The sequence below is a fragment of the Branchiostoma lanceolatum genome, chromosome 14 (assembly GCF_035083965.1).
Source record: "Branchiostoma lanceolatum isolate klBraLanc5 chromosome 14, klBraLanc5.hap2, whole genome shotgun sequence".
NCBI lineage: Eukaryota > Metazoa > Chordata > Leptocardii > Amphioxiformes > Branchiostomatidae > Branchiostoma > Branchiostoma lanceolatum.
The window spans coordinates 2821437-2834648 of NC_089735.1; the positions used below are offsets into that span (position 1 = coordinate 2821437).

A 13212-nucleotide genomic window follows, 5' to 3' on the forward strand; every position below is an offset into this window, starting at 1 on the left:
TTCAAAATTGGTGTTCAGTTCTGTGTGCTAAATAACTGCAGCCGATATTGCGGACTGACTCTTATAAAATTGGAAAATGTACATGTCAATCGCGGTCTGTGAGAGCCAGCAAACTTACAGAAGACGCAGGAACAGTCTTAAGATGAGGTATTAGATCAGGGACATGAACCTTCGAAATTGAACTGGCAAACATCAGCAACTAAACTTGAATGTTCGTTTTCAATCCCTCAGATATGAACACTGACTTATTTCCTCGGGTCCTTGACTTTTGAAAAATTATTACTATCTTATAATAAGTAACACTTAGCAAGAAGACAATATTAATACTCAGTGACGCAGTGGCAGGGTGTTTGGCCCCATAATCCAGAGGTACTGAGTTCAAATCCGTGGTTCCCTGATTTGTCCCGTTGTTGTTGTGCCCTTGGGAAAGGCACTTTATTTCATGTACATGTACATGGCCCATTGGAAATGTTTTAGAGCCAATCGCACATTCACCTTTCAGCACGTACTCAACTTAAAATACCCCAGACCACATCCTGTAGTATCATCCTTCAAAACAAGTTTCCATGGCTAAGTTTTAGAAGCTGATTTCTTGGAACAGGCTGGAGTATGGAATCATTGATCAAAGTCTTTAGAAACGTGCTCGTGATCAATCCATGTATTGACGGTAGTCCGGACGTCCTCTAGTTACATCCTTGATGTTTCTGCCTCTGCATTTCTGAAGGGCTATCGAGTCTGAACGTTTCTCCACGTACGAATAAGTTCAAACAAAAGCGCCAATCAATCCTGGAGAGGAATCCTGCCCATTAGGCTTAATTAGACGTAATTGCAGGAAGAAGAAAAGACTGGCAGAAAGCAAGCCGTTGCAACAGACGTAATTGGATAGGTTGCAAGGTTTATAAGTGCAATCAAATCAAATCAAATACTGTAAATGCATCTAAGTTCGCGTGGTTTTTATTTCGCGCTAAGGGGGTGATGGAGAGTTCGCGGTGGTTTTTAGTAAGCGGCAGTGCCATAGTCACAAACTGCTACAATATTGGACAAAAATGTTCGCGGTGGTTTTAGGTTCCCTGTGAATCACCACAAACACTCCATCTTCCCCTTAGTGCAAAATCAAAACCACGTGAACTTAGATGCATTTACAGTATCCAATTGTGCATATAAACTTACTCCAAATTTGTTGACATGTAGCTCAAAACCAGTTACGTTCAAAGAGTAAAAGATATACTATATATAATACAGTCAAGTTATATCTTGCAATGTCAAATATGCAATGAAGTTATGATGATATTCAGAGGCTAGTAGCATCTGTAGCTCTTTATGTAGGAATTTTGGATGGTATCAGTCCAATGTTTGAGGAGAGCATGAGACTTTGCAATGAAAGGAACATAATGATAAGTGTGGTATGCCCTTGCCAGTAAGTGCTGGCATATCAGTTTATGTGGTGTCCTCTACTTTAGATACCCCAAACTACGAGTGTGCTTTGAGGATTGCCAACAAACTCAGTTTTGTTAATAACTATTATTACTTTCCTGTAAAAGTCCCTGTGGCGCAAGCAATAAGGCAGCTCCGTTGCTTGTCCATATGTAGATCAAAATCTGTGGATCCATTGGCCAGAGTTCGATCCTAAGGTCGACCCAGGCTCGGAAATATTGTAAGGGATTACCTTCGTCATTTTGGATGGTTATGTGAACCCAGCTGCCTCGTGTATGAGAGAGTTTAAATTGATATTTAGTTTCAGGCGTAAACCTCAAGTGTCAGACCTCTGCACGTAAAAGAACCCAACACAATCAAGAAGAGTAGGGGTGACCCAGTGTGCTTGGCTAAATATGTGAGTGAAGCTACATTGGGGTCGTGTGGCGCAACGGCAGAGCGTTCGGCTCAGAACCAAGAGGTCCCGAGTTCGAATCCTGTCATGTCACCGATCTTGTGCCGTTGGGAAAGGCACTTAACACGACTTTCCTCACTCCACCCAGGTGTAAATGGGTACCTGACTTCAGTTGGGGAAGGTCGTATTGAGGTCACCTGGTGGCGCCGAATGGCAGCCGCCCAGACCCTTGCGACAATTCCACATACATGTTATGCAAGACTTAGTGTGGATAAGATATGTATATGTTGTGTATTATGTGAAACCTGTAAACCCTGCATCAATTTAGCACTGCCATTGCGGGTAATTTCTGACCAATAAAAAACGATAAAAAAAACATTGCACGACTAGCTTACAAAAAGTGGCATGCTTCATCTTCAGCCTGAAGTCGCCTGCTTCACCTCTACCTCACTTTTCTTAATAACCATTATTACTTCCCTGTACTTTGTCGTGCAGGACTTCTACCATGAAGGAGAGTACATCATCCGAGAGGGCCAAACCGGAGATACTTTCTTCATCATTATTGAGGGGGAGGTAAGCCTGTCAATCTTCTAAGTCTCCTCACAACGTGTACATGACGGCGCTTCAACTGGGGAATAAATAAAGACAATTCAAACTCTACAACTGGATAAAAATTCGGAGTTTTATTTCTGGACGTTTCGAGTGACATCCATCACTCTTCTTCAGCGTCACTTAAGTGAACTAGCAGTAGCAGAACTCGATGGATGTAACTCGAAACGTCCGGAAATAGATCTCCAAATTTTTATCCAGTTGTAGAGTTTGAATTGTCTTAAGTTTATATATTGTTTACCTGGATGTCTAACCTTCACAAACGTAGCAACTGGGGAATAAGTTCAACTATTCTTAAATGCAGAGCGATTGTGGCAACAGCCTTTGGAAATGTTAAAGGCACGGGGCTACTTCTACTATTGAGAAAAATTATTTATGATCTTTCACAGGTTAAAGTGACACAGAAAATAGAAGGAGAAGAAGAGCCAAAACTGACAAGGAGACTCGGACGGGGAGAGACGTTTGGAGAGAAAGCACTTCTCAGGTAATCTCAACTTTCCTCTGTCGGTTTTGCTGATATCTGGTTTTGTGACAATGTCATAAGATGGGACATTCCATCAATCAATCAATCATTCGCAAGCATCAGGCTCTGATGTATGGTGCTACAGACATGCGTGACTAGGTCTCTTTAGTTTATAGATACATGTATTGGAAAAGCGCTGAGGAAAATGGGGCAAAATAAGTACTTCTTGAAAACGTGTTTTCTTCTTTATTCTCACCATTAAGATTATTGATTTCTTTTTCTCATCTATGGTTATTATGTGAATTCTGCTTTCGTCAAAGTTAAGTTTTCAGTTTTAATAGTCATAATATCTTACATCATGATATAATTAATCATTCCATTCATTGTTAAGTCAATTAATAAATTGGCACTCTTTGGTAGGTTACTTGTTATCCTTGGCATTATAGTTTGCAATACATCAGGATTACAAGAATATCGTTTTGCAAAATGCGACTATAACCATGGCTTTAAAGGCATCCAGAGCATTTTATGAGGCTTGAAACCTGAATTAAAAAAACTCCAATTTCTAGTAATTTCTACACATAGTAAGTTTCAATAACACTATTATAGCATTACATATCGATATCAAAGAAGCAAAAATATGATGTCGTTGTGCAGTGAGAACTGATAGAATATCCAATTAAGCCCTAATAGACTGATCCTGACTGTCCATCACAATTAGTGGTTCGACACAATGAGAGAGTGACTGCCTGTCCGTCAAATATTTGCATTTTTATGTTTTAATTTTGCATTTCTACGCTTTGACGGAGGTTGGCGGGGCTATGGTACTGGTCTATTTACACTAGGCGCATGAAACTAAAAGTTGTGCCGCTTTTTAACACTTTTGATAAGAAATCCGCACACAACTGTGGTAAACAGTGGCATTAAATGTCAATTTCATAAAGATTACAGCAACTAGAATATTTCCAGTTTTCAAGCCACATAAAATGCTCTGGGTGCCTTTAAAAAAAATTGCTGTAGACTTCAATTTTGTGCTGATTATTTCGTATGCTGTTTTCAACAGTGAAGAAAAAAGAACAGCAAACGTCATCGCTGTTGGAGGGGTGAAATGTCTTACACTGGACAGAGTGTGAGTTATTTTAACATTATTTAATACACAGACAAAACTGCCCAAGAAGACCACTTGGGGACCAATAAAATCTGGTTTATGTGTACAGGTGGTCACTATAGACAGGATTCTCAGTGCTTGTGTCAATGGGAAAAATCATTTATAACATTGAATTATATTAATCATCAATTATACATGTACATATATATATATGTGTGTATATATACATGTATATCGTCTATTCACAATAGGTATATATATACATACATAGATATACATACACACGCACACGCATATATATATTTATATACAGTATATATATATAATATAATGATTCTATCTTTGTCAAGGAAATTGTGACTAGTCGAATAGACTGTACTTAGAACACCGTCAAAACGTGCGAATTTTGCAAAATCACTTGCTATGATTCACAGCAAATTTAGTACCTAATTTTATGATCATGATATCTTATATCAAGTATTATACTTAGCTCATAACGTGCCGTCTTAATAGTGATTGAGTCTTGGCATGATAGTTGTATTAATGTAATTTCATCCACCAAGACTTCCTTAAAGATCGTATATCTATTTCTCACTTCTTTTACGAATATCAGAGCCTTCAACCAGCTGATTGGTCCGCTGAACGAGATTAAGAAGGTGGATGAACAATACAGTCTTGAAGATGAGAACAGAGGAGCAGCCAGGTATGTCTTAAGTCATATCGTATAGCCAGGCGACATTGACCAATCAGCAGTCCACATTTTACATTGGCTATGATGCATATTCCCTGATCATTTGCTATAACCACCTTATAAAACCACCTTGTTTGCTTCGTTGCTCAGTTGTTTTATTCGGTGGTTATACATTTGTAGCAAGTGACCAGGCTGCATGTCCATTAAATATCTGCATGTTTTTATTTTGAATTTCAACGTTTTGACGGATGAGGGGGGGGACTATGGGATCGGCCAACACAGCTCAAATTGCTGTTTTTTTCTGTGCATTACACTTAAGTCTAGTTTTATAATTGGATATCACATTTTAGAACTTAGAGTGATTTGGGAGGAAACGTAAATGGGAGCGCATGCCGTAAATATTTTAGTTCGTTTGCCTCGTTGGTCTCGTTTTTGTTCCATCATGGCGGCCGCGTGAAAAAGGTGTAACCTTATATCATTTCCAGTTTTGTCACAAATGTAGTACACTACCAAAAATCGTTTTTCTTATTTTTCTTGTTTTTCCTTCTACAAAGACAATTTTTCGGTCGGCAAGAATATTATTCTGAATACAAGAATCCCTGTTTTAAGCACAAACAAGAATTGCATCTAAGAATTTTTTTCTTAAGTTTCTCAAGAAAATAATTCTAGTAGAATCAAATTTTCAAGAAAAAATAACTCATGGGAAGAATCTGTAAGAATACAAATTTGACGAAACAAAAAAACAAATCTTATATTAAGCCAGAGAAAGCACATTTTTCTTTTTTTTCTAGAAAATTCTTATTGAAAAACAGCATGCTAGAAATAATTTCTTAAAATAAGTTAAATTCAGAACAAAAAAGAATAGAATTCTTTGTGTAAGAGTTTACAAAGGCAATACTTCCCAGAAGGTTTCTTGAATTTTCTTGTTTTTCCTTTGTATAAGAAAATCTTTCTCAACACAAGAAAAATAAGAAAGAATAACAAAAAAGATTTTTGGTAGTGTACTAGAGTCCATTCCAAGTCACCGCGAGGGTTGTTATTGTCATAATTTAGAACTATTTTCAAGTTATTGTTATTATTTGTGTAAGAGAGTTGATACTTTTGAAATATTTTGAATGTGATTTCAACTTTCTAAATATTTCTTAAGTTTTCTAAAACTTTAGAAATATTCATGATGTAGAATATGATATTTACAATGGTTTCTAAATAATGGTAACAGCATTCTACCATTATTTACAATTTTTTACAATTTCTTACCATTTTTTACCATTATTTGTAACATCTCTATAAATAGGTCAGAGGGCTGGGAAGAAAGTAATTCACACATCCTTGTGAAGTTTAGGGAAGAATGCTTTCCACAAAGGACCGAGCGGTGTCTTGCAGTGAAGTCTAAAGATGTACAAAGGCAGACAGAAGGGCCAGATTAGCACCTACTTTTATGGGGGCAATCAGCATTCTACCATTGTTAACCATTTTCTACCATTTCTTGTTAATATTTCTAAAAGTTGAATAATCACATAGATGTTTAGAAATTATTACAAATAAAGAGGTTTTTGTGCAGTTGCTTTCAAAATATTTCTAAATTATCTAATTAAATTCAAATAAATTCATATTTTTGTATTTGATGTTTTAGAAAAATTTAGAACTATTGTCAGTCAGATATTCTTTTATTAGAAATTTTTCAAAATGATAACAAATATTATTATAAAACCCTCGCGGTGACTTGGAATGGACTCTATATTGTCTCACGCCTGATGTGATTTTTCAATTTGTGCATTTCATTCCATTGTGTGATGTACATACTTGTGATCATGATAATGATGAGTTATTAATTTCAGAACTGAATCAGATTAGGATTTTATAAAGTTCTCTGCATGCAACCTGGAAGAATTATTCTCATTACCAGGATCTAATCATAATTGGTTTTTAATCCTACTTATTTGCTAATCGTACTCATATTCCCCAAGTTCACGTGTCACTTTTATTAGTGGATGGTGTACAATCACTAAGGACAATTTATTCCTCCCAATCATATAAAGGTACCAGCAATGGATCTCTGTCATAACAGATGATTTAATTGCTCCAAAAAAGACTCTTTGATTGCCACTAAGATCAAATCTCAGCAAAACATAACTCAACTCAATAATTACAGCACCACAGCATTCAGTAGTGCAAATTTTCCGAATAATTACACGGTAATCAAGTTAATTACGATCACCAACCAATCAAATGACGCCAATCGGTTGAAGGTGTGCATGTGCAAGCTTCTATCATGGACCCGTTTGCAAGATTCTTGGTTGTTGTATGTGTAGAATACTGCAGAAACGAGGCAGTAAAGATATCAAGTCCAGCACCTCTTCCAAGGAGAGTCAGTAAGTACTACCATCCCCGAGGATCCATCTCAAAAGTTCATGGTTTCGAAGAAACAGAATTCTTTCATTCCTCTGTGTGTTTCCCCACAATCCTGGCTCAATCCCATGTTTCCTATTCGATAACAAAGTTCTTTGTACACAACCAAGACAAAGTGTGAGTGTTTTATTCAAGACCCAAGTATCAATGACATCTGAAAATAATTTCATCAGGTTGGTATAACATAGGATATTTGGAGTTTCTTTTACACAACCAGGTAATCTCACCTGCTGACGTTTCGGTGTCTGTCAGACACCTTGTTCAAAGCTTCTGACTGGCTACTTATAGCGGTGAGAAGCAGTACTCCAGTCAGAAGCTCTGAAGAAGGTGTCTGACAGACACCGAAACGTCAGCAGGTGAGATTACCTGGTTATGATAAAAGAAACTCCAAATATACCAGTATCGCTGACAGTCTTTCACCCTCCCCAGGGCAGTACTGCAACTATAGGTGTCGCTGCTTACAGATGCGGTCCCAATTAAAAAGCACTGCATTAACTATCTCTGTATGTATACTTTTGGGACCGCATCTATAAGCAGCAACACCTGTGCTGTAGTGCAATATGAACCAGTCAGATTTGCCCTGAGGAAGGTGACAGACGGTCACCGGAACGTCAGTTGAATAAAACACTTGGTTGTGCATATACAAAGAGTCTTTCTATTCCTATTTCCTTTTTTGTTAATGGTTGTCGTGAGTTTCGTTTGTTTTCCCTGTTTGCCATCCGAAGGAATCTGTTTGTTTCAACCATGAACTTTTGATGTGATCATCAAAGCGAAGTCAGCCGTGCCGACTGTGTGGCCACTGTCATTAACTCTAACACCTCTCCTTTTGAAAATATCAGTCCTTTCTCTGTCTTAAATGGTAAATTGAAATAACTTTGCAACAACTTTGCCTTCAATATGTCTCTCTCTAAATGCGATAGAACATGATAATTGAGAGCAGTTAGCTTCTAAAACTCTGGAAAACTTGCCTATCAACTTATCTAACAATTATTTTTCATTTTCTTGTAAAAATAACAACTTCTTTTGTTTCTAAATGGTAAGGTTTTGTAGCCAATGTGCTTGAACCAATTCCATAATACAATAGTGCATCAAAATGTCAATTCTGTGATATTTAATTCTTCAAAAATTATTGTGATATCGTGTGAAAAGTGAAATTAATCAAAATTTTTCAGAATGATGACACGGGGGGTTATGGTTCTGTGATTTCTCGTGCCTTCTGCACTCAACAATTTGTTCTTCAAAGCAAAATTGAGAAAAAGGAACATATCCAGACCTGGAAAAAAGCCTAGGCAACAGTTCACAAAGAACAATAGAGTATAGGATATCGGAGGTTCTTTGTACACAACCAGGTATTGTTCTCACCTGCTAACGTTTCGATGTCTATCAGACACCTTCTTCAGAGCTTCTGACTGGAGTACTGCTTCTCACCGCTATAAGTAGCCGATGTACATGTAGGTGGCGGTGAGAAGCAGTACTCCAGTCAGAAACTCTGAAGAAGGTGTCTGATAGACATCGAAACGTTAGCAGGTGAGAACAATACCTGGTTGTGTACAAAGAACCTCCTATATCCTATATTCTACCAACCTGATAAAATTATTTTCGGAACAATAGAGTATTTGTAACTTTCAGGACCAGTATTCCATCGTCCAGCGACCAAGTGAACGGACCCGCCCAGGATGTGCTGCAGTACGCCAAGGTGCCGCTGGATGACCTGGACATTGTGGCCACCCTGGGGGTCGGAGGCTTTGGGAGAGTGGAGCTGGTAAAATGCAGATATTGTCATCTCTCTCTGTTTGTCTCTCCCTAACTCTATTTTCCTCATCAGTCTTGGCCTCTCTCTGTCTATCCCTCTCTCTCTTTCTCTCTCCCTCCCTTTCTCTCTCTTCCTCTATCCCTCTCTGTTTCTCCCTCTTTCTCTCTCTCCCTCTCTGTCTTGAATGAATTATAGTTTTTTATGAAGTGTAGTGTTATAATGTTATTGTAATTATGGTACAGTTATTGAATGAATTTTAATGAATTATGTCTCATACCCCAAATTCAGCCAGGAAAGGCTGCGATGGTATGTGTGTTGCAAATAAACCAGTCATATGATTATTATAATTCTTTACCATCGCACTAGGTGAAGTGGCAAGACAACTCTTTTGCTCTGAAGTGCCTTAAGAAGAAACACATCGTCAACACCAGACAACAAGAGCACATCTACTCCGAGAAGGCCATCATGATGTCCTGTAACTCACCCTTCATCATAAAGTATGTGGTTCCTGCCTGGTGTCCCTGTGGTGTAGTGGTCTGCACTTCTGTTACTTGTTCTGCGCTTCTGTTACTTGTTCTGTTACTTCTGTAACTTGAGTGGCATCGTGTGGCGCAATCCCCTGTGAATCCCCTGGCGCCACCAATGTTGTGACCTTGGGAAAGGCACTTTACATGACTATCCTCACCCAAAGTGTAAAATGGGGTATATTATGTGTTTGGGTCATGACACCAGCAATAGCTGACTGTGTCCCACGTGTATTGCACTGTTGCAATTCTAATCAAAATCAAATCAATTAGTTAACTTTAACTTAAAGTCGTGGGGTCGTGTGGCGCAACGGCAGAGCGTTCGGCTCAGAACCAAGAGGTCCGAAGTTCGAATCCTGTCATGTCACCGATGTTGTGCCCTTGGGAAAGGCACTTAACACGACTTTCCTCACTCCACCCAGGTGCAAATGGGTACCTGACTTCATTTGGGGAAGGTCGTATTGAGGTCACCTGGTGGCGCCGAATGGCAGCCGCCCAGACCCTTGCGACAATTCCACATAATGCAAGTGTGGATAAGATATGTATATGTTGTGTATTGTGTGAAACCTGTATAACCCTGCATCAATTCAGCGCTAGAAAGGCTGCCATTGCGGGTGATTTCTGACCAATAAACAATATTCTTAAACTAAATGCTAAACAATACCACCTCCTCCCCTGCAGGCTGTACAAGACGTTTAAGGACACCAGGTATGTGTACATGATGATGGAGCCTTGCCTGGGTGGAGAACTCTGGACCATATTAAGAGACAGGTCAGTTCTTTTTTTTTATTTATCTTTTTTTATTTCAGCTTTATGACATAACGTCATGTAGGTGGACAAAGGGAAACAGGAAATATTTCCGAAAATAATTTCATCTGGTTGGTAGAATATGGGATATGGGAGATTCTTTTTTCACAACCAGGTAATCTCACCTGCTAACGTTTCGATGTCTATCAGACACCTTCCTCAGAGCTTCTGACTGGAGTACTGCCTCTCACCGCTCGGCTACTTATAGCGGTAATTGTTTGCCAATATCTAACGGAGTTACTTTTTCCTGCAGAGGTTCTTTTGATGACCACACGACGCGGTTCTGCACCGCATGTGTGGTTCAAGCCTTCACCTACCTGCACGGCAGGGGCATCATCTACAGGGACCTGAAACCTGAGAACCTACTACTGGACCAGAGGGGCTACGTCAAACTGGTAAGGGACAAACCAGGATGGGAGTCAGCCCTTTGTGCTAACACCCCTATGTGCCTGTATCTGTATAACTGGTATAACAGCCCCTTGACCAGCTTTGCCGGCCATCGGCACAATAAAGGCCTTTCCACATCTGATTGCAAGCTTTGTTTAAAGCTAGAACTGGCAGTGAACATTTACTCTTGTTTCAGTGTGACTTTGGCTTTGCCAAGAAGATCGGTTTCGGGCACAAGACATGGACCTTCTGCGGCACTCCTGAGTACGTTGCGCCTGAGATCATCCTGAACAAGGGACACGACTACTCCGCCGACGTCTGGTCCCTCGGCATCCTCATGTTTGAACTACTGACTGGAACGTAAGGAAAACTCTTCGTTTGATTACTTTTCTCATTCAGATATATAAGACATACAGGATAAGATTTTGAAACAGTCAGGCGTTTCAGACAGCACCTGCTGTCTTTCGTCAGTGACTAAAGGAAAGAACTGGAGAACCAGGTTTTACACAAAAAAACATAAATGAAAACTATCCAGTGACGTGTTTTATCTTCCACAGGCCGCCGTTTTCTGGCTCCGATCCCATGAAGACCTACAACCTGATCCTGAAGGGCATCGACGCTGTCGAGTTTCCCAGGAAGATTGGCAAAAATGCCAATCATCTCATCAAGAAGCTATGCAAGTATGTCAACGCAAACGCTTAAACCTTTCTATCTTTATTCAGCGGTGCCTTAGAACCCATTAGAATCTTACGGAATACACACAAATTTTATACACAAAAATTTGTATATTTCTTAGTGGTGGATGAAGAAGCTATGCAAGTATGTCAACGCTAACGCTTTAACCTTTCTTTCTTTATTCAGCCGTGCCTTAGAACCCATCAGAATTTTACGGAATTCGTACGACCACTACTAAGGAACATACAAGTTTAATGGAATGCATACAATTTTTACAGAATTCAAACGATCCACTACGAAGAAACATACATACAAGTTTTACGGAATACATACGATCCTTACTTGTGCTTGGGTCACATTTTCAATCTGTGGCCCGGCCGGACAGTGTTTGGGAACAAAAAGTATGATATAAAAGACAACAAAAAACACAAAACGTACCAAAAATGATTCAAGAGCATAGCTTGTGCATATTTATTGATATACATTTTAATTTTTCGTTTCCGCAAACAGCCCGGCCGGGTCCCGGCTGGAAAATGTGACCCAAGCATAATTTATCAGTAACTCTTATGAAGTCTTTGAAATTTGTTTCTTAGTAGTGGATCGTATGAATTCTGTAAAATTTGTATGTACAATGTATTCTGTAAAACTCCAGAACCTATGAATTCCGTAACACTACTAAGAAAAATACATTCAAGTTTTACGGAATACATACGATCCTTACTGTTAGTATATCATATGAAGTCTTTGAAATTTGTATATTGCTTAGTAGTGGATCATATGAAATCTGTAGAATTTGTAATTTTGCTTAGTAATGGATGGTATGAATTCCATAAAATTTGTATGTATTCCATGAACCTCAACAAATTTCATCAAAGTCATAATTATGAATACTTAGACACCTCTGTAATTGAAATTGCATCAACACAATACATTGTGGATCACCAGACAGCAAATGCTGGTGTTGTGCACCTCAGTTAACAAACATACACACTACAACACTAAAACATCTTTACACAATTTATTGGTTGTGTTTCACCAGAGAGAATCCATCGGAGAGGTTGGGCTATCAGAAGAACGGAATGAACGACATCAAGAAACACAAGTAAGTACAAATGTCATTGATTGCATTATGAATACACATACAGCTTACGTTATAGATACTGTAAATGCAGAAATGTTTGCGGTGGTTTTATGTTTGCGGTTTTCCCGGTAAGCTCTTCGCGGCGAACTGAAAACCACTGCAAACATTTTTTGCCCAACCCCCATTTACTTTTGTCTGAAACGCTAACTTAAAACCACCGCGAGCACTCCATTTTCTCCCTACCACGAAATTAAAACCATGCAAACTTAAATGAATTTACAGTATTTTTTGGCAGTGAATCTGCAGGTAATGTCCTTGGTTCTGAAATAGGTTCTTCAAGCAGAAGTAAACTCCTTCAAGTCATCTTAGATACAAAGATGGGGTTAGGTTAGGTGGGGACAAACCAGTAGACGTGTAGCTGGGGTATGTTTGGTGGGGACAGATCAGTAAATACACCATAAAGGTGGTAGCAAAGAGACTTTCCAGGCTTGTAGAGTCAGGTCCCGCTCTATAATGTATGTAACATGCATAATGTACATGAACTGTTGCGATAAGAATGAATGAAGCCCTTTATTGCACATTGCTGTACAGGTAACAACAAAACAAAACATGTTGAACGGATACAGTTAACAGATACAAAATGAAACTTACTATCATTAGATAAATAAAAAAATTAAAGAAAAAAAAAGAAGAAAATTAAATAGAATTCTTTTTTTTCAGGTGGTTCCAGGGTTTTGACTGGGATGGACTCACAACACAGTCAACACAACCCCCTATTGTTCCAAGGGTAAAGTTTGTTTTTTTATTTTAAGTTATTCTGAGGTTTTTTCAATCCCTCTCGGGTTAATATTAATGTGTCATGCCTGTCCATTCTCTT

At 38.8% G+C, this 13212-nt stretch overlaps 1 protein-coding gene across 6 annotated transcripts in view; it reads left to right on the top strand.

Annotated features, from left to right (window-relative positions):
• Positions 1-13212, top strand: part of LOC136448360 (cGMP-dependent protein kinase 1-like) — a 63868-nt gene that overhangs the window by 46872 nt on the left and 3784 nt on the right. For 5 of the 6 annotated variants that reach the window (XR_010757865.1, XM_066447775.1, XM_066447776.1 and 2 more), the window contains 13 exons: positions 2324-2401; positions 2827-2921; positions 3964-4029; positions 4622-4711; positions 7012-7071; positions 8738-8870; positions 9228-9358; positions 10067-10156; positions 10446-10587; positions 10776-10939; positions 11137-11259; positions 12294-12356; positions 13056-13122. Coding sequence is in view for 5 of the 6 variants with exons in the window: in XM_066447775.1 (XP_066303872.1) it covers positions 2324-2401; positions 2827-2921; positions 3964-4029; positions 4622-4711; positions 7012-7071; positions 8738-8870; positions 9228-9358; positions 10067-10156; positions 10446-10587; positions 10776-10939; positions 11137-11259; positions 12294-12356; positions 13056-13122 (1302 nt within the window). In the remaining variant the exon portion in view is untranslated. The remainder of the gene's footprint in view (positions 1-2323; positions 2402-2826; positions 2922-3963; positions 4030-4621; positions 4712-7011; positions 7072-8737; positions 8871-9227; positions 9359-10066; positions 10157-10445; positions 10588-10775; positions 10940-11136; positions 11260-12293; positions 12357-13055; positions 13123-13212) is intronic. The other variant, XM_066447778.1, reaches the window with a different exon arrangement.